Here is a 22,670-nt window from a genome sequence, read left to right as displayed (position 1 = left end):
TCATGGCAAATTACATTTTAATTGTTTATTTGGTCACATTCCTTCCTAAAATGTTATTTATGTTTTTGGATGCCTTGCTTTTGCTCCCAATCAAAAAACCAAAGAGGATAAGTTTGTTAGTCGTAGTCGAAAGTGTGTGTTTCTTGGTTATCCTTTTGGGAAAAAGGGTTGGAAGTTATATGATCTAGACACTCACAAATTCTTTGTTTCTATAGATGTCAAATTTTTTGAAGCCACTTTTCCATTTCTTTCTCCCAAGGATGCTAATATTGTCCCTGGAAATATGTTTCATGAGCCTTCTTTTATTCATTATGATTTTGATGAATCTGAGACCATCTCCCCTACTACTCATCCTAGGCCCCCACATCTCAATAATCTTCCCATACTCATGCTCCATCTAAAACTTCATCCATTGCTCCCTAAAATGCTTCTTTGGCCCATGATATTTCAATCACTTCTCCACCTTCAACGCCTCTCCCTCTGCACATGGCCCACCTTCCTCATCTGGCACAACTCTTCAAATCATGCCCAACCTAGATTCACAAAACTCACCCAACTCAGCTCCTCACCCTTCGCATATCCCATCCTATCAGAATTCGCCTAACCCCGCCTCACCAAACTTGTCAAGCCCAGCTCCTCAAAATATCTCTCACCCAGCTCCTCAAAACAAATCTGGCCCAGCTCCTTCAAACTCTCTCGGCCCAGCCTTCACTTCCTCTCCTTTAAATGCAGCACGTCCTGCCCCTAGCGCTACTATTTCCCAACACATTTCTCCCTTAGGTTCATATGCCATTTCGATCCCTATTCTTCTACAGACTCGCCTCCTTCTTCTTCACCAGATCAGGCCTTGGGCCGTGGGCTTCGTGACAAAATTCACTCTTCTCGGTATCGTGACTATGTAACCCATACTATCATTGCTCCAAGTGTTCATCCGTCCTATCCTTCTTCTGGATGATTTACTCATCCTTTAGGTACTCCTTATCGCTTGGCTCACTATATAAATTGTGACAATTACTCTGTGAATTATCGAAAATTTCTTACAACACTTATTTCTGAACAGGAACCTCGTTCTTTCAAAGAGGCTATGAAGCATGCAGATTGGCGGACCTCCATGCAAAAAAAAATTCAGGTTCTTGAGGACAATGACACTTGGACTCTTGAACCTCTTCCTCAGGAAAAACATGCAATAGGTAGCCAATGGATTTATCATATCAAATATCATTATGATGGGCGAATTGAACATCTCAAGTCTCGATTGGTTGTTTTTGGTAATCATCAACAGGCTGGGATTGATTACGATGAGATTTTTGCCCCCGTTGCCAAGATGACCGCAGTTTGTGCTTTTTTTTTTTTTTTGCTATTGCCACCTCCAAAAAATGAGTGTTTCATCAAATGGATGTACATAATGTTTTCTTACATGGTGATCATGATGCGGAAGTTTATATGAAACTTCCACCTAGCTTTTCTCGTAACAATCCTAATCTTGTTTGTCGCTTGTGCAAATCCTTGTATGGGTTAAAGCAGGCTTCTCGGTGTTGGTTTGCCAAACTAGTTACTACTCTAAAAGAGCATGGTTTCTTACTATCTTACTCTGATTATTCTTTGTTTACTTTCATCAGAGACACTGTTCACATCAATGTGTTGGTTTATGTTGATGATCTTATCATCTTTGGGAATGATTTCGCAACTCTGTCTTTGTTCAAAGCTTATCTCAATGATTTCGCTACTCTATCTGGGTTATCTCAAATATTTCTAGGCATTGAAGTTTCTCGTAACTCTTATGGGTTGTTTCTTTGTCAACGAAAATATACCCTTGACATTATTTCTAGGGAAAATTCCTCAAGTACCCCTAAGGTTTGGCGTAATTCCCAAATTACCCCCACATTTGGGGAATTCCTCAGATACCCCTGAGGTTTGTGTTTGTGCTCAAGATACCCTTACTATGGATGGAAACCTAACGCCGTTAGGTTTTCCTCTCCTTCTCCAACCATCATCCTCCGTTGATGAACATGAAAGCTTTCTCTCTCCTCCTAACCCACTCTAAAGCCCTAACCACCAACCCCCAACCACCTCCCCTTCCCCCCACCCCCACAGCTCCCCACCTCCTGCCAGCCGCAACCCCGATTTTTGCAATCTCTCTCTCTCCTCTGTTTTTCCCAAATCTCAAATCTCCGACTGAAGAAGATCGATTTTGCCACTGCTCATTAACCAAACTGAACTGGGCATCGTTTGCGACTGGATAGGGAAGGGGTGGGGTAGATTTTGACAGGGTTTTGGGCGTCAATTTGAACGGGGTGGGGTGGGGGAGGGGGGCTGCGGGGGTAGGGGAGGGTTGGGGGGAAGGGGAGGTGGTGGGGTTGGGTGGTTAAGGCTTTAGAGTGGGGTGAGAGGAGAGAGAAAGCTTCCATGTTCATCAATGGAGGATGATGGGTGGAGAGAGAAAAAGAAAATTGGGGAGAAGGAGAGGAAAACCTAACGGCGTTAGGTTTCCATCCATAGTAAGGGTATCTTGAGCACAAACACAAACCTCAGGGGTATCTAAGGAATTCCCCAAATGTCGGGGGTAATTTGGAAATTACGCCAAACCTCAGGGGATCCTGAGGAATTTTCCCTTATTTCTAAGGTTGGCTTGTTGGGTGCCAAGCCATGTGGCTTTCCAATGGAGCAAAAAACCATCGTCTTGCTCATGACGAGGGCCCTTTATTTGTCTGAGAGATACCATTGTCTTGTTGGTTGCCTCATCTATCTTGTTGTTGCTTGTTCGGATCTTGCCTATTTTGTGCACATTCTTTCTCATTTTCTTCAAGCTCATCATGTGGCTCACTTAGAGGCTATTGTTCGTGTTGTTCGGTACTTGAAAGGTATTCCTGGTCAGGTTATTCTTCTTCATGCTGATAGGGATCTTACTCTTCAGGATAGGTGTGACTCAGATTGAGATACGTGTCCTATAACACATCGGTCCTTGTCTGGTTGGCTTGTTTTTCTTAGGCCATTCTCCGATTTCTTGGAAGACTAAGAAGCAGCGCACTGTTTCCTTGTCATCAGCCAAAGCGGAGTATCGCTCGATGACGGCTATCACTTGTGAGCTTAAATGGCTCAAAGCGTTATTGTTGAGGCTAGTGTGCATCATCCTAAAGCTATTGCTCTCTTCTGTGATAGTCAGTCTGCTTTTCATATTGTTAATAATCCCATGTTTCATGAACGCACCAAATAAATCGAGGTTGATTGTTATTTTGTGCGTGATACTATAAAGGATGGTTGATAGTTCCTTCTTATGTTCCTACTTCTACTCAGTTAGCTGATATATTTACCAAAACACTTCACAAGTCCACATGAAAATTCTTTATCTTATAATGAGAAATCTATAAGAGACGGAGGGAGTAGTTTATAACAAGTATACTCCATTTTTTAATCATCTCTAGTTGTATAGATAGTTGATTAACCCTTATATAAATTTGTTACAATGAAATTGGGACGACCTAATATGAATAGTGTTAGGGATTTTATATGACATTGAGAGTAATACAATAAAGATAATCAATTGAGGTGCAATAGCCAGTAAGAAGCGACACTAAAAAACATGTTAACCATTGAGTTAATGTAAGGTCCGCGCTAAATAAGATTTATCAAATTACACTATATGTGTTCAACAATGAACTACTTCCTCCGTCTTTTATTAGTTTACCTATTTTTTTGGGGTACATTTGTCGAAATACTAATTTGAATCTTAATATCTCTAATTTTCGATAAGCAAAAATTACAAAAAGTTGATATTTGGATAATACACATTGAGACGAATCCAACAAGATCTCACATGACTATATTTTTCCTTAAATACAAATTACAAAAGATAGTCAAAGTCATGTATATGAATAGTATCAAAAGTCAAAAGGGGTAAACTAATAAAAGACGGAGAGAGTGTACAGCTATACTCCAATCTCCATTAAAATTTTGTTTTTTTTGGCAAAATTTCAATTCAATTTAGTTCGTTTCCATTTAATTTACTTTCACAATTTTACCTCACTTCACTTCAATTCTACCTAAAAGAATGAAACCTAAGTCTATTATTGGAAAAAAATTGCAATTACTGCAAAGTTTTTTTTAAAAAAAAGGGTACAAAAGCTAAATTTGGACCAATGGATTGATCACGTGATTACTTTGATCGGTCAGTATAGCCAGCTCATACCTGATTACTTACAAGTCAAAGCACGGTAAACTCTGCCACTATGCAACGCCAACCCAATTCATTGTTAACTGTTGCAGTAAAATCCCAATCAATTATCAAAAGATCACACTCTCTCATTTCTCAAGATACCACAGCTAATATCATCAAAATTCTTTTCCTTTTTTACAACAACAATCCAATTACTACATTAATAAATGCACAGAGATCTTTTAATAGACTCCTGTTGCTTTCAAAAGCCATCATTGAAAGATCAAACTAATTACTACTTCTACATTTGACAGCTAACCCCTTGCCCAAGTTGAGCCTAGTACATCACTCCAAAAGAAAAAAAAAAAAGTTGATGAGATAATTAGGCAATTAGAACCTTGTCTAATCTGATAGCCCACGCCCTATGTTATTCGGTTCATTTCAAATTTTCGCAGTTCGTTCCAATTCAGACACTTTTTCATGTTCAATTTTCTCTTAGATCAATTCAGTTTTTCGCAATATAAAAAAAAGGGTCATGCTTTATTGGTTTATTTTGCAATAAAGTATTTGAAAACGCTTTTTTAATAGTGGGATGTTAGAATCAAAACTCAAATGTAAAAAATTAACTCCCAATACAATCCAATCAATATTGTTTCTTTTGGTATACTAGTATACTACCCCCATTCTTTTTAATCTACACACTTTTCTTTGCAAATTGTGTAAATTAAATAGAAATGGAGATCGTATGAGCAAGCCCAATAAATTAAACACAAGAAGAATAGTACTTGAAAGCAACATATGGTGGGTCTTGGTTCCGATTACAAGAAGCTCCTAGGTAGAGCAAGAAAAAACAAGCATAACCTTGGAGCGTTTGAAACTAGTTTATGGTAAGAAGGAGCACTCACACCAGTCTATCTCATATGTCATATTTTTAGACCAATGGTTGTTTTTGAGGTGTTTAAATTCCTATATAATTGTAATTAGTTTCGATTTCAATATTAAGGTCTTGTTATATGCTAGAGACGTTTCCTCGTTCTACTAAGCGAGGATTTGAAGCTGCAAGAGAGAATGAGATCATTGTTTAGGACGCATAGCAACAAGAGAGATTACGAACACTCTTATGATTTCTATATTAATGTTCATGAATTCACAGGACAAGAGCATTAGGCTAGTTACTAAATGTTTGTTGGATTGATTAGTAATATTGGTGGGTTTTTTCCCTTGTATTTGTTATGTGCTTCATCCATTATAAAATAAGTAAAACACTTCTCTTTTTTATGTGAGAACTTTTTGATAGAGGTGTTTTAATTATTTCACAACGCAAACAATATATCATTTGCCATTATCTTAAAATTTCACACTTTTGATTTGTTCATCTCTTTTTTGTGCTCCCTCTCATAGTTTTATCATTGTGGGCATCTTTATTATATACTTCACCCGCTCCTTTTTAAGTGACACACTTCTTTTATTTTTAATGTGATAACTTTTTGTGTAAAGTACTCCATCTATTATCATCTCAACCAACTTTTAATTATGCTTCAAATGTCCACATTATTATATTTGTACCTTTTACATGTTGAGTTTTCCATAATATATTTTAATGTATCAACTTCGAAAACACAATACCAACCCGAAAAAACGTCTGGGCCCAAAATACTAGTATCACTTAAAAAAAGGAACGAAAGAAGTGTATTATACCTCACTAAACATAATCATACTGAGCCGCTGTTTTTATTTTTATGCATCTCTAAATTGGTTTAGAAAACATTCATGATTATTTACCTATGATTACTCTCCCACCAATAAACTGAGGATTACAATTATACCTCTGTACTTGAAAACCATATAAACGACCCCACCAGAGTACCGCTGTACCTGGTGTGCATATACTACCATTTGTACTAATGTCTCATACATACTGGCTTTCTGTGAATTATGCCATTGCCATGTTGATTTTCTGATTGGTTTATTACTCTACCATAAGATTCAATTTGAATTTTCGTAGGTCGTGGACCAAACCAACTATTGGATTTTGGTATGTTGTATTGATGTGGACCAACTCACCCACAAAAATTTCCAATCATCATTTTCCTCATATGTAAAACACCATTGAGTGGTTTACATAACCACGACTCTATAATGAAGGACATTTGGAATATGTTACTATATAGATAGTACTCCGCCAAAAGACAACCGTTGCAACAAACTATAGCTATAGATTTGCACAGCTAAGTAAGATTCATCGTTATGGTTATAATCCCTCGGGGTGAGATGACATTTGTTACGGTCGTTATTCGATTAAAATAATCTCCATTCAAAATCATACGTAAAATTCTCACCTCATCCGACTATTATAGGGATGATTCATTGGATATATCAAAAAGGCAACCACAATATTTTTTGTCCTATAAATCAATACTTGTGTAAAACTCGTAGTTATCAAGGGTAGAATTATAAATAGCATACATATTGATAAGAATCTATTTGTGAAATACTGAATTCCTTCAACAAAGACATATTAAGGGGCCATTTAGAGGATCAAGGTTGGCCTAGTTTTTGTAAGACCCTCCTTCCACTCATGTGACAAGGGTTCGATTCTCGCCCCTTGCAATCAGGATCCCCAATTTCCTCTCTTTCTTGCAAGGGAATTCTCCTTACCTTATTAAGTGGTCGTTTGGTTCAAGGTATGGAATGAAAAGGGAATGAAACAAATATAGGAGACGAATGGTAATATAAATGGTTACCTTTATTAGATGTTTGGTTCAAGCTATAGAATGGTGCATCTTGTTACTTGAGGGGAGGAAAAAGTAATAAATTGAGGGAGTCTATTACCACCAAATAATGATAATAGATTAATGAAGGATTGAACCAAACAAAAAGAAAGAAAATCGATAATTGATTTCGTATTTTGGAGCCCAAAAATCATGAACCAAACATGCTCTAAATAAAAGATTATCGTATCTGAGAGAGATGGAAATACATATGCAAAAGTTTGATCTTTTTCAGGAAATAAGATATATTTTGGAAAGATGAACGCATTTGGCTTATATATTTGATTCTCATATCCATTGATGAGAATGGCATCAACTAGCTGCTCCTGAAGAATAAGCATCCAGACAAACAAGTGAAAGAGCAACAGAGCATCTTCTTATGAGTCAAGCAATTGCAAGCAAAACCCAGTCATTCAACAAAACTTCACATATTGCCAAAAGAACATCACATCATAATATGACATACGAATTTTAACATTGGCCCAGTATATCTTGCGTTGAATCAAAATTTGAAAAAGGTCTATACATGCGTGGTCAATGACTAGCGACTAGCGAGCATATCTCTATTACATAAGAGAAGGGAGGAGCAACGGTGTCCTTTTTTGAACTGACTATTTTGCCCCCCTTTCCTTTCTAAATTACAAAATACTTGCTTGATTAGCTTCTACTTGATTAGCTTATATGAGGAAAATTAAAGTTTCCTCTTATTATAACTTTATAGAAATAAAATACCTGCTTGATTAGCTTCTACTTTCACTGATCAACAAATATGTTTCATGTTATTATCATTGACGACTACACATCATAGCTTTTTATGCACGCGATGCGTGCGATGACATTTTTAGGCCTAATTATTTCTAAGTAGTAAACAAAAAGAAAATGCAAGTTAGTATTTAAGTTCACCTCCATTTTGTAGAAATAAGATTCTTTGAACTACAATCAAATATTATTTAAAAACACTTTAATAAATAAGTATAAATAATGAACAAATAACGGTATTTTATTTCTATAAACTGCTTTGCAAAAATCATTTCATGCGAAATCAGATTGTGTATGAAAAATTTGAAATTTCATTTCACCTATAATTGAAAATGAAAGTGTTCAAATTTAGAAAAGGAGAAAAATTAAAAACGACCATTTCATGCAAAATCAGATTGTGTATGAAAAACTTAAATTTCCTTTCAAATATAACTGAAACTCAAAGTGTGAACATTTAGAAAAGGAGAAAAAATTAAAATGATGAAAATTCTTAAATATCTTGTGAAATCAGAATTTAGAAGTTAGACAAGGAAAAAAAACTTGTATTATACTTTTCGGTTACAATTTTGGGATCATAGAGAAATTACTGAAATCCATATAAAAAACTATTATAAATTACAAAAATGAATAAAACCAAAAAAAAGAACATGACGATATATAGTAAAGAACATCATACTGATTATAAAAGAACATGCGCATATAAGACTTGAGAAACAAAAAACTATTCAAAATCACAAAAATGAATGACAACAGAAAAAGAACATGGAAGAATCTTATTCACAAAATAGACGTGAACTTACATACTAACTTGCATTTTCAGTTTGTTTACTACTTAGTATTAGGCCTAAAAATATCATCGCACGCATTGCGTGCACAAAAGGCTAGTACTTAATTACTCAAAGACTATTACGGAGTTCAGCTTATTGTTTAAGAGTCAGGCATGCACCTAATAATCAAATAGTGTCTCCAAGGCTTCAACCCATTCCTAATTAGTGTTTGTAAAAAAAGTGATTGTACACGTAATTTTCTAACCTCCTAGGAGCTCATAATCATCCCCGAATAATTGAGGTTGGCTCAAGTGGTGAACTTTTCCATCTTCCATAGCAAGGTTTAGGGTTTAATTCCTACCCCAAGCAGTTGCCTGAGATTTAAAAAGGGACAGGGATTGAGGAATGTCTGGCTTATAATGGACCTCTGGGTGAACCCAGAGAAATTCTTCTCACAAAATTTTTTAAATCATTCGTGAACACCTCCAAATCCAAAATTAAAAGTTTTATATGGTATTCTTGTATTTATATAGTTTTGTCTTTACACTATCTTCAAACCCTAATACCAAGTTTAGTGGGTGGAGGTGCTGGGAAACTCATATTGTGATTTTGAGGCTACAAGTTTGAACTCTACTACCTAATAGTGTAGGGGAGTATGAACTCCCTTAGAGCAACATCAATGGCTGTTTCGGACCTACTTGCAATATTTGAAAGTAGTGAGCAAATTGCTCAACCATTACAGCAAGATAATTGATACCTGCTTGAGAGCAACACCTGCTCCACCAAGCTACTTGCTTGACTTTAAAAAGACAATATGGCTTGTAATTAGAAAATAGGGAAGGTGATGCTCACATTCCATATGATTGGTGATTGCATCTTCATTCACAACAAATAAACAATTCTTTTGTTTCCTGGCTAATTATAATTGAATAAAAAATTAAAGTTGAAAATATTGATTGAGACGTAAGACCATTCAAGCAATTAACAATGTATTGTAGCTTACCATTGAAATACTTTGTAGCTAGAAAGCAATATTGCTTAAAAATCTAATGTGACAAGTCAAGCTACAAGGTATTGTAACTTACCATTGGAGTTGCTCTTATGCCCCCCTACTCTCTAGCGTTGACCAGCGAGAGGTGCTAATCCATCAAGACCCTTCTTACTAAGGAGTTGTTGGCGGGAGCCTAAGAAAAATCTTCAAATTTTAATATTTTTAAACTCCACCCTTATACATTTGAAATTTGCAAGCAATACCCTTGTCAATTAAGTCTTGACTTGCTTCCATTTAATGATAGTTATAACCAACTAGAGCTAATCTTAGTGCTAATTAAGATCTATTGAGGCAACCAAAAGGATGTTGAACATGACTTCCTCTCCAAAGAAATTTCCTTTCAACCATAAGCACTTACAAAACCTTCATTAACCCTAAAACTAACTCTAGTTTGTAGCACAAGGCAATTTAAGAATAGTTAACAATGATTGAAATGAGATGAAATCGTGGAGCAACATAGTCTAAAATGTTTTAACTTTTAACATGGCAACTAAAATATTATAAAATCAAGACGAGATAACTTAAATAAAACCACTCGTACCTCATATCTTAGAGGTCTAGAGTTCATATGTTACCACGTTAAGGTATAATCAGAGTCCTTCTGCGACCATTTTATAAATAAAAAACTACATTATGAAAAGTAAAAATAAGAAAGGAAAAACACTGAAAACCTCCTCCTACCCTGTACAGCCTTAAAGCCTGTAGAATAAGAATACATAAATCCAGAGACAGAGAGAGAAAGAGAGAGGTGGGGTTAAGAGAGGGGGAAAGAAACAGAAGGCAATAAACTAGATTGGGTCCATGATTATTAATTAAGAGGGAGAAGAAAAAAGAAGTCCTTTTTGTTTGGTTATGCTCTCTACATAAAAATACCCTTTTACTCCCTTGTTTCAGTGCAGGCTTCTCTTATTCTCTCATGGCATGTTTAGAAATGTACAACAACAATCATCATGCTCATCCTCTTCCTATGAGCCCAAGAATCTCCTTCTCCAATGATTTTGCTGAAACTCACTCCCATAATTCACAGCATTTGCTCAATACTACTACTAAAACTGCTGCACAAACACAACCAGCTTCTTCAGATTTTGAGTTCTCTGTTACTAATCATAACATGCTTAGTAGTGCTGATGAACTTTTCTCTAAAGGCAGACTTTTACCCTTCAAAAACAACAACAATGGCAACACTCAGATGCAGAGGACTTTAAGAGATGAACTTCTTGTTAATGATGATGAGACTGATTTCTCTCTTAAACCTCCTAAAGGTTCTTCTTCTAATAGGTGGAAAGGTTTTCTGGGTCTTAGAAAGTCTCACATTGGTCCTAAAAAGCCTGAGAAAAATGTTGCTTCTTTTGATTCTGCTAGAATGTTCTCTTTTTCCCTTGAGGATCCAAATCTTACCAAATCTCCTCAGGTAATCTTTCTTTCTTTTTAACTCTTAATTATTGTGATTTTTCTGCTTAATTATGTTTTGTTTTCTTGATTCATATTTGATCCTTAGATCCACAATTATTCATATGTTATAGCAAAAAGTAACATCATATCTGAATTCTGAATTCTGAATTCTGAATTCTTCATGTTTGCTTGTAATTTCAGGAAATGGTGAGCAATGAAGGTGCAAGTAGCAATGATATGGAGATGGGGATATAATTACAGAGATCATATGGTGTTCATAGAGAGAAGGTGCAACTTTGACTGTTTTTGTCTTTTATTAAATTTTTATTTTCTATTTACCTTCAATTTTTCAGAGGAGGTTATGATGGAATCTAGAGAATGCTAATATGTGGATTAGTGTATTGGTCTCAACTTTGATTCTTCACCTTTTTTTTTTGGGGACTTTTTAGTGTTTTATGCACTAGAAGTTTGTCCTTTTAGGTGTTTTGATGTACAAATTGGAAGAAAAAAAAATTGTTTGCAGGTTTTTATTTCACTCTCTTTCTCTCTTTTCTATTGGTCAGTTGATTAGATCTGTTTTGCTTTTAGTTGGGTCTTGTAATGTACCTCCATTCCACTATAATGTACTTGGTTATGTAATCAACTATTTCAAACATTCACCCCCTTCCCCCCCTTGGGTCAAATGAAAGGACTTCTTGCAGATTAGATTACTCTATATCTTTAATATCATCATAATCACATTGCTTTTCTTGTGTCAGTTGCTTATTTCTATTCTCCTCTCTCTTTTTGTCATTTAAGGTGGGGTAATTTTAAATTGGTATTAATTTATAATACTACTCTTGTTCCAAATTAGTTTATACTTCATCCTTTTTTTTTTCTACTGTAATAATTGAGTTTTCACGTTCAGTAATGAAATTTTAACTAGTAATCTCTTTACTTACTTTTTAGTAAATATATATATATATATATATATATATATATATATATATATATATATATATATATATATATATATATATATATATATATATATATATATATATATATATATATATATATCGAGATGGATCTAACAAGACCCCACCTAACTATATTTCTTTCTTGTGTTAAAATTATAGTAGATAATGAAAGGATGGTAGGTGAATAAGGTAAAAATTCAATTATTGCAATAGAAAAAGAACACATGAAGTAGTAAATTTGCATTTGGCACAATGTAAGGAAAGTGAATCAAAGAGAGAAAAAAAACATGTTGGTGGATGCAAGGTGCATCTTTGCAGAAATTGTCAATAGAGAAAACATCAAAAAGAAAACATTGCAACTGATTTAGAACCGTAGTGAAAATAATCAATTGGCACAGAGGAACCTTTATGTGAATAAGAGGAGGTTTGAGGTATAAAGGTTCACTGATAGTAATTGCCAAACAGTTATGCAGGATGCAGCTTACATGAAGGCGCAATATTGCACATATTTCTTGCCTAAGTTAGGCAAAGAGAATTTTCAGTTGACGCATATGATCTAAGCTAAGAAAGCATACGAGTTTCTAAAGAATAGATGTAGATGGTTGATACAGTCGATGCAAACATTTTCTCTTAAGGTAAGGATGCAAATGGGGTTTTCTTAGATATGGATACTAAGGATGTCTTGGCCTAGTGGTTAAGATTGAGAACCTGTAAACGATAGGTTAAAGGTTCGAATTCTCCTTTCCCTTCTTTGTTTGAACTGCCTTTGTGGCTCATATGGATGTAGATGGGTTCTAAATAATTGATGCAGATTTGTTTTAAGGTAAGGATGCAAATGGGTATTTGTGTTACAAATGCAGACATAATTATGATATAATTAGTTAAGTTAGGTTTTATTTTATCACATTAATCTACTTTTGAATTAATTTAACATTATTAATCTACTTTTGGATAAGAACAAAAAAAGCATAAAAGGGCAAACAAGAGTTAAGAGAGCATATACTTGGACGGTTGGACCCCATTCAAAAAAAAGGACATAGATGAGAAATTAGCTTATTTGTCCACAAAAGAAAACTCCTTTTAGTTAAATTTTGGTGAACTAAATTTGCACTTAATATGCCTCAGGCCCTCACTCATTGTGAAAAATATGTGGTTGAAATTTAGGCATTTCTGCCTTCCTTTTTGTGAAGATGACTAAACGAGTTCAAATATTTTGGACAAAAAAAAAAGATATCAAGATCATGATAGGAATAAGGAAGTTTTCTCTGTTTTCGAATTATTAAATCTAATAAGAAAGTGGTCCAACCGGTTCACCATCTAATAAATGTTAGCTAGAAAGGTCCGGGCGAAGGACTATAATTGTACGTTTTACGGTTGAAGAAAAAGGATTTTAGACATGTAGAAAGATTTAGTCCCTGTTTTTTTTGAGTTGAATTGAGACTTACATGCCCGGGAAAGGAGGGTAAAAAAGAGAAAAGGTCCAGAAATCGACATTAAAGCTTTGTTTGTTTGGGCGTCAAACATTTTTGTAAAATAATTTTCATGAAAAATAATTTACAATGAAAAGCACAATTTCAAAATTACTTTTCCGTCTCCTGGTTGCATGTAAGAAAAATGTTGAAATGACTAGAAAATAAAAGGGAAAGTAAGGAGGTAATGTGCAAGAAAGATAAGGAGAAGGAAGGAAAACAGTTAACCTTCATTCTTAAAGGAAAACAATTTTCCATCATTAAAAGAGCAATTCTACTTCAATAGAAAATAATTATACACTTTTTTACAAACAAAACAATGTAAAATTGAAATATGACAAACAGTTTTCCATGCAAATGTTTTACATCCCACCACAAAGCCCAAGTCACGAAAATGTAACCATCAAATCAAAAAAATAACCAAACAAAAGAGTACGTCCAGCAGCATTGCGGAATAACAGAAAAGGCCCTACCCCATATAAGTGCAGCCAAAAGAATGGACCCCAAAATCATTATTTCAACATCACTTTCCAATCGCTTATTTTGAAATGATTTGTTTTCATTATATCATGGGACCGAAAAAGTGGGTAATGAACCTGTCTTTTTTTTTTTTACTTAGCCAAATTGTAGATTATTGTTGAGTGATGAGTATTTTTACTGCCCGTTTGATTAGTCGTATTAAATGGTAATAATGTTAATGGTTTCTAGTATAAATTTATGAAAGCATTTTCACACATGAACATTTATGATAATGTTACTTTATCCTAAAATACCTATTTTTTTCCTAAAACTTTACTTCCTCCGTTTCTAAATAAGTGCAACATTTCTTGTTTGCACGTTTGCCAATGCATTATTAATTAATATCTTCAATTATCAATAAGTAAAAATTATAAAAAGTTGATATTAAAAAAATTCACATTCAACGAATCTAACAAGATCCCACATGACTATGTTTTTCCTAAAATGTAAATCACCAAAGCTAATTAAAGTTTAAACTGTGAATAGTAAACACTATGCAAATGTTGCACTTATTTAGAAACGGAGGAAGTATTTACCATCCATTACCACTCGAGAAGCTGATATTGAGTAGTAATGACAATCTATACAAATATATTAAAAGACGTTCATGTCAAAATAATGGTGCCACGTGATACTCTTCTCAACCTTCTAATACAAACGTTTATGATCTCATTAAAAATATTAACAATGTGTAGCTACTAATAATCGAAAACACGACATTTGAAATGAAATGTAAGAGTAACCACCAATCTAATACAATTTCAATGTTTAAGGTTTGAAAGTAAAACGGAATAAAGTTTATTATATGTAACTATAAAGACATAGACAAACTTTTTGATCTTCAACACTTTTACTAATCTCTAACACTTTTACTAAGGTAATAACATTCTCATACCCCAATTCCATTGAAATTGTTACTTTTTATCTTCAATTCCTTAGAGCTTTTTTTTTTTAACAACTTATCATGTCATAATGTCCATTTTCAATTTTTCATTAAACAGATAATTACGAAAAACTAATAAAATCAATCATAATATTTATATTTAGTAACATGTGTTGATAATTATAACTAACCCGGAGCATCGCCCGAGCGAAAATACTAGTTTATGAAGGTAAACTCGTGTTTTGACATTAAATTCCATTACCATGGATATTATCTTGAATATATCTTCACATATTTACGCTAAAAACATTACTATTATCCCCATTTAATACCACTAATCAAACGAGACGTTAGAGTATGATTATTGGAAGTCTTGAAAGGGAGTCTTAATTAGAGACTTAATTCAGATTTCGTGTCTAGTAAATGTGCCCAAGACTTTAACTTGAATTTTGAGAACAATCTTGAAAATCAAAGACTCCACAAGACACTATGCTTTTACATGAGCCATCCAACACTTACTTTCTTTTTCAATTAAATTGTGCCACATCACTAATGGTATCCAAACTTTTTTTTTTAATGAGGAATAAACCACAAGACTGGATTAAATCTTGTGTTAGTCTAAAGACTAAATAATAAAAAATAGTGGAAATTTGATGAGACATAGACTTTATTTTTAAAGTTAGAAGAGAGTCTTAAGAGATAAACCCATCCTAAAGGGATTAAATAAATTACAAATTTTTGACTATATATCCTTGAGTAAATCTTTTTTTCCACTATAAACCCATTAACTTTTCAAAATTCACCATATACCCTCAATATCTCTAAAATTCATCATATGTCGCTAAACCCTTGATTTCTTTACTACACCTAATTTAACTCCTATTTGACATATAACCCTAATAGACCATCATCGAAATACCACTTATGACAATGAGGAGGAAAGAAATTAATAGAGGAAGAAAGATAAAAAGGCAATATATAGTGTTTATGGGTCAAACAAAGGTCAATTACAATTTAGTAATATAATTAGAGAGCTAATGACTAAACCAATTGTCGATCTTTAGTCATCAAGGGCATATAGTTATTTTTTTTAAGAATGTGGGGTATAGGTGAATTTTAAAAAGTTAAAAAGTATACTAAAATTATCGGTTTTTTCACTAGGTACTCATGTGGTTTTTCAAAATTCATGGGGTACCACTACTTTTTTTTTACTACACCAAATACTCTTACTATTTCAATAAAATTCACAAAATTCCCTTAATGACTAACGGTGTTAAGTTTTCATTAGTCATTAACCCTAATCAATTCTATAATCCTAATTACCTCTCTAACGCTAACCCTTAAGCCCTATCCTAACACCGTGACACCTAACCCCAACCTTAACCACCCAACCACCACCTTCCCCCCTCCCCCACCACACCGTTGAATTCCCCCTCCCCACCCCCACCCCCACCCCCACCCCCGTCGAAGTCCCCCTCCCCACCCCCGTTGATGGCCTTTGCTGCTGTTCTTAAAGGTGACAATCTCTCTCTCCTCCTTCGTCATTTTCGAAAATTATGCACTGGTGGATGAGTGGCCTTTACTGATTTCGAAAATTAATTTCGAAAATGATTTCGAAAATCGATTGGGGAGGGTGAGAGGAAGTGAGGTGGTGGATGGTCTGGTGTCGTGATATTGATGAGCGGCGGTAGGTGATGCAGTGGTGGCGGTCTGGTGCGGCGGGAGTGTGAGAAGAGGTGAGGTGGTGGATGAGTAGGGGTGCGATTTTGAGAAAATCGACAGGGGAAAAGGGTTGCTGCTAAGGGAGGGTGGTTGCTGCGTTGGTGGGGGTGGGGGGTGGGTTAGGGAAATCAACACGGGAGGAGGATTGTTGCAAGGAGTGATGGAGGGAGGGGAAGGGGGAAAGGGAGGGGAGGGGAGGTGGTGGTGGTGGGGTTAGGGTTTGAAGTTATGGGGTTAGGATAGTGTTAAAGGTTAGGATTAAATTAGTTAATTAGAATTTAATTAGGATTAGAGGGGTTAATTGACCCTAATGACTAACGAAAACTTGACACCGTTAGTCATTAAGGGGATTTTGTACATTTTACCCCCAAAATAAGAGTACCTGGTGCATTAAAAAAAAGTAACGGTACCTTATGAATTTTGAAAAACCACATGAGTACCTGGTGAAAAAACCGTAAAATTATTCGTGGGTGTATGGTGAAAAAGTCTGAGTATCAAGTAGCACATGACAAATTTAGGCTAGTATAAGTTTAAACAAGATTCAATAAGACAATGTTTTCTTTTAACTTATTTTCAGCAAAATTAAGTTTATATAAGTTTCAATCAGTTATAAACATAAATTCTAGTAAAGTTCAGATTAAATAAGATAAGATCAGAATAAAACACAACAAAAATAAAACCAACTCTTATATTCCTGTCAGCGAAGCGATTCAACTTAAACATCATCGATTATACACCTCATCAACTTCCTTAAATAAGCCATACCAAATTGCCAACAAAAAGGACAACTAATTTTGCTGAAGCGACTTGCGATTTGGTGATATAGAATTACAAGCTAGAGTATTTCTAGACACAATGTTATTTTTATTGGTGTGTTTCATATTTTAACTAGTCCAATAACTAATTTTGCCAAACATTTTAAGCACATGCAATTCAAGCTCAAAATCTTTCAACTTTTATGCTTTGGTCAAATAAAAGCTTGATGATAGCATATTACCCACAGTATTTCTTGACTTGAGAATTCTGCTATCAAAGTCATGCTCATATTGACATATCTTGAAACAAATAACTACGTTTCCCTCACTATAGAACCAAAGTGCAGTTCTTCTTAAGCCTCAAGTACTGGCCAAAAGGCCCAGAAGCTACAAGTCAAGTGTCAAATTGACCATAAATACCACTAGTAACTAGAGAGTCATTCAAGTTCTCATAAAAATAGGGATATTCTGAAGGAAATCATTATCAGCTAATTTCTTTTCCATGTACACAATATTATGATCAAACCATTTCGAGGCCTCTAGTTCTAGTTATTTTTCCTATGATATGTCTATTAGCAGAATTGTATTCGATATACATATAGGAGACATACAAAAGGAGATCAACTGCACGCAACAGATATATGAAATATATACGGAGTACTAACTAGTAGAGAATAGAGAGTATCACCACTGAGCACTGACCTGTTCTAGAAACTTAGACTTGTGATTCTTGATCTCTGATTTCAGCTTCTTAATTTCATCAGCACGCTTATCAAAAACCCCAATCAGCTCAGAAAGTTTGGCTTCAACATTATTGATCTCTCTTTCCGAGATAGCATGCTCTGAACACAGCTCTAAATATTGCTGCCTGTTCCTGGTAGCCTCAGGGTCATAGGCAACCCTTTGAAGATTGTCTAAATGACTGACCAAAAATCCTACTTCCATCCCGAGAATTTTAAGGGATTTTAGTTTTTCATACCATATAGAAAATTCATTTTTAGAAGTATGGAGCTCACAGCTTTTCATGGCAAGAGCAACATTGACAGTCTCGATGATGATTCCAGCTATCAGAAAAGGATTGATGCCCTCTAGGAGATGAATATGGAGGAATTCATTCTGGCTGCAACAAAGTTTGTAGTAGCTATGCTTGAGATTATGAGGAAGGTCATATTCTTTCTTTAGCAAATCTTCTAAAAGAATGACGAACTCATCAAAGCTTGCAATACCACCATCACCTACAGCATCAGGATATAAAACGTGTTTGGGAGTTCCTGAATTAGATTTAGATACATCTTTTTGTGATGGATTTTTTCTATTAGATTTAGACATTTCAGCTAGCGAATCATCTTCAGAAATTGAAGAAGGTCGATGAGTCTCAATACTGGGCTCAAGGGTGCCAACTTCTAGACCTGAACATGAAATTGGTGTAGAAGAAGTCATTCGCATACAAGATATCACTATGCTAAGAGTATATTATTAGAATAAGATGTCAACTGAGTTACCACGTTGTACTACTTCAGCTGGGAGGTTTTGTATAACACGAGGTTTATCATTCTCTGTCAAATCACTTCTTAATACGTACACCTGCAAAAGACAATTGTGTAGCGTAAAAGAACAATTAAAATGATGCTCTAAAATTCAGGAACAGTAAAAAGAATTAACATTTAAGATAGACCTATGACTCAGATAATTTTATTCGAGTTGGTAAGCACTTCAAATATAACTTCTCTCTGAGGAGTAGTTCCACAGTTTAGTATAAAATTGATTTCTAGACAGACCTTTCCACTTCTAACTAGATTAGAAAGTCGAATACTGACTACTGACAAAATTAAGCAAACAGAATCTTCTAGAAATGTTCAGAGTTACATGTTTACAATCACGAGTTCACAATGATGGATCCTACTCAATAACAGTGACTCCTTCTGATCTAACCAAGAAAATGATTTTTCAACACCTCCCTTGCACTAATCATCTTGTGATTACATTTCATATTGGCATGGTGCCCCTCCTCAAGTACCCATATGTAGACAAATCAATAGTCCAGCATGGATAGGGACACTTTTACTTAGGTCGTCCAATTGCGTGCCAGATTTCCAGAAATGGTTTCACTTCAACACCTAGAAACATGTTTCTATATATATACTTAATCATTTTACATGTAATACAGCTTCTTTCTGACTTGAATACCAACTCCAAATCCCAAAACTAATTCACATGGTTGAGCATGACATAAGTTTGCTACCACAGTTCCGACATATAATCACCTATCCAGATGAAATTTTCAGTCCTCTATCCATGCCTTCTAGATCTAATTCCCATTCATATTAAGGGAAGATTGAGTTAACACTAATGACAAGCTCGCCTTCATCTCAGACATAGAAAACGGTTTAAAGGTTATATATATTTGGTCACTATTTATCAACCAACTTTGACAAGCTTTCTCTCACCATTATATAAGAAAAAACATAGTCAAGTGGGATTTCATTAGATTCGTGTCAATACGAGAATTTCAAATATCAACTTTTTTTAATTTTTACCTATACGCAACTAGAGATATTAATGTTCAAAAAAGCGTCTCGGCAAACATGAAAAACCAAATGGTGCAACTATTTTGAAACGGAGGAAGAGCACAAACATAACCTTGAATTTGGTAGGCTGTATTAGATGGAATACCAGGACATCTCCTTGAGACAGTTCTTCGGCTATAGAAAATCCTCTCCACCCACCACTTAATGCTGTCTTTCTTGCAAGATATTTTACCCTGTATTTCTTACCATATTGGTTTTCCAAGATGAAATAAGTGTCATTTTGCGGTAAATACATCTTGCAAAAAGGAACAGGGAGCCCCTGAAGAGGATGAAACTAAATTAGCAGGGATTATACTATCTCTGTGCTTCAAGGATTAGAAACAAAATATATACTACTCATGCTTAAAATAAAACAAAAAGTTCATTACACATAAGCCAACATGAAAAAAGTCACATATTAGAATAGTGCTGACCATCCAAAAACAACTAGCAACGTGGGACTTCAACATAGGTTTTATGAAACAAGGATAATTTGCCTCTAATCGAGAGCGAAGCTCCTCAGCTTGACGAATTATTGACGGCTTGATGTTTTGCCTACAGATTAAAGAAGCATCCACATTACAAATTGCTAGTAGTCTACACTCTATGAGAAGACCATTGAACTACAAAGTACACGAACCTCTTCACTTCCCGCTTTTGATAATATAAACCCTGTAAATATAGATTCATTAATTATTATTATTATATGCATAACTTAGCAATAAAAGTCTTATAACCTTCCAGTGTTAGTAAGCCCGATAACTCCCCTTCTTGATGGCACAGCCATACCAGATCCTCTAAGGACATGAGCGGAAGCACACACGAAATATAAGAATAAATGTAAGGTGCGAAAAAAAGCAAACAATGACAAATGATATACATGATTACATGTAATGATTCAACAAATATAAGCAGCTTGCCCAACACCAACAGCTTGTGTATTACAAAATTTCTCTCAAAAACACTAGCAAGTCTCTTAAGAGTGTTTGTAATCTCTCATCATTCTTTGGCCTTACAAAATAATAGTCGCAAAACCCCTGTACATAGGGTTGAAAGCCTACTTCTTCTCCAAGAAAGAGATATTTTGGACTCTTCCATAGATTTAGTATAATACAATAATTATGAACTGTTAACAATAAAATGAGAATTAATATATAAAGGAAAATGATATATGAGCAAGAGGTGGTAACTAAGTGGAGTACCACCACCAATTCCAATGTTTTGCCCGGGGTTAAAATCCTCATTCCAACAATATGTTGTGGATATCTTTAGGCCAATTATCTGTAAAAACAAAATGATATATGCAGCCTTAAGAACAACTCCAATGGTGAGCATTAGGAACTTACTAGCAAATAAAAAAAAGTTAAGCAATTAGCCCAACTATTAGAGTGAGTTGCTGAAATTTCATTTGCTAGCCAATCTAACTAAACTAAGCCAATTTGTTTGAGCTAAAGTTGTGGATCCATGTGGGAGTTTTGATAAACGATTTTTGTATTCTTCTCTACCAAAAACTATTTTACTTCAAGTGGGACCTACTCAAACAACAAGTATATTGGCTAACCATTGTGTGAGTTTTGACTTAAAACTAAGTTAGCTAGAAAACCCTAAGTGACACTCTAAGGCTGCATATGAGAAGTTAAAAGCCGAAATATTAAGAATTTGAGATAATAAGTATGATGTTGATTGTCGAATTTGCAATTCGATATTACTGGTCCCAAAACATATATCTAAGCTCCAAACTAAATTTCTGGATCCGCCACTGCCTAGAAATGTCTTCCTCATTTCATGCCATCTCAATTCTCACCCTCAACCGAGACACGTAGCAAAGTCAGCTTCATCCCCAAGCTAACCTACTGATTCTTCTAGTAGAATTGTCAGCTCATCCATTTGTAATGTATTAGTTCCTCATTAATTCCGTAATAATTAGTATTTCATTCGCAGTAACAATGTAACATCTCCCCAAAAGAATTTCTATATTAGAAATAAAGAGTGGAGCAAAAATCATAACCCTACTATTTCATGTCCTAAATTTGCTCAATTTTCACATGCATTCATGATATTTAACAGGAATTGAGGAAATTACATTGGATTAAACTTCAAAAGAGCCAAAAAAAAACACTTAAATTTCTTACCTTGGATGACGAAGTTGAGGAATTCCTCTTGAACTTGCGTAACTTCGCCTTGAGCTCCTTCATTTCACCCTGCAAAATAATTATTCACCCTTTAACAAAAATTTAGAGGATGAAAGCGGCATAATTTACATTAGTAGAGTGAGCAGATGATGTCAATAGCGTGTCTAAAGTTCAATCCGTCAGCCTCAGCAATCTCTCCCGCTTTCCTAGTCCGACATTTGGCGTCTAACTCGTAAGTCGTACCACCAACCTCAGTTTCACAACACGGGCACCATTTCCCTATTTGAAATATTTTATGGAAAATGATATATGTAGCTCTTAGGGCTATGTATAAGGTGCTTAAAATGGAAATAAAATATTGAATCAAGCATTTATTACCTCAGTTGATGTGAAAATGTGTCTTGAATTCTTAAACTGTTTCCATTTAAAGAAATGTATTTAATGCTTATATGTAGCCCTTAGGGCTACATATAACATTACCCTTAATTTCCTCCGTCCCACAATATAGTGTCTACTCATTTTTGGTGGGTCAAACTTTCAAATCGTTGACTGAATATTCTCATTTGTATATAGAAAAAAACATATTCATATAGGATCTTGTTAGATTCGTCTCAATGTGTAGTTTCATAATATCAACTTTTTATATTATTTATTAATACGGAATTGAAGATATTAAAGATCAAAGTTACGTTTTCGACATCGTGTAAAAAAGAAACAAACACTATATTAAGGGATGGAGGGAGTACAATATTGAATGTTTCATAATAGATA

The 22,670-nt window shown here is 34.8% G+C and overlaps 2 protein-coding genes across 8 annotated transcripts; one reads left to right on the top strand and one right to left on the bottom strand.

The window, feature by feature from the left end:
- Positions 1-3,914: 3,914 nt before the first annotated feature.
- On the bottom strand, positions 3,915-22,173 carry LOC104883769 (B3 domain-containing protein Os01g0234100). 7 transcript variants are annotated; one of them, XM_048646330.1, is made up of 8 exons: positions 21,900-22,173; positions 20,970-21,048; positions 20,408-20,439; positions 20,202-20,322; positions 19,841-20,047; positions 18,703-18,784; positions 17,903-18,609; positions 6,467-7,250 (listed from the first exon to the last, which is right to left on the bottom strand). In XM_048646330.1, the coding sequence occupies exons 2-8, from the start codon at positions 21,009-21,011 to the stop codon at positions 6,921-6,923; spliced, it is 1,521 nt and encodes a 506-aa protein (XP_048502287.1). In that variant the 5' UTR covers positions 21,012-21,048; positions 21,900-22,173; the 3' UTR covers positions 6,467-6,920. The 7 variants fall into 7 exon arrangements, with proteins under 7 accessions (XP_048502292.1, XP_048502287.1, XP_048502288.1 ...); XM_048646331.1 differs by lacking the exon at positions 20,970-21,048 and having other exon boundaries at positions 17,903-18,138; positions 18,217-18,609; XM_048646335.2 differs by lacking the exons at positions 6,467-7,250; positions 20,970-21,048 and adding an exon at positions 3,915-4,254.
- LOC104883768 (hypothetical protein) lies at positions 10,174-11,532 on the top strand. Its single transcript, XM_010668326.4, has 2 exons — positions 10,174-10,912; positions 11,095-11,532. Exons 1-2 carry the CDS (start codon positions 10,418-10,420, stop codon positions 11,146-11,148), a joined length of 549 nt encoding a protein of 182 aa, XP_010666628.2. The 5' UTR covers positions 10,174-10,417; the 3' UTR covers positions 11,149-11,532.
- Positions 22,174-22,670: the final 497 nt, after the last annotated feature.

The sequence above is a fragment of the Beta vulgaris genome, chromosome 6 (assembly GCF_026745355.1).
Source record: "Beta vulgaris subsp. vulgaris cultivar EL10 chromosome 6, EL10.2, whole genome shotgun sequence".
Lineage (NCBI taxonomy): Eukaryota > Viridiplantae > Streptophyta > Magnoliopsida > Caryophyllales > Amaranthaceae > Beta > Beta vulgaris.
This window is presented reverse-complemented; position numbering and strand designations above follow the sequence as displayed.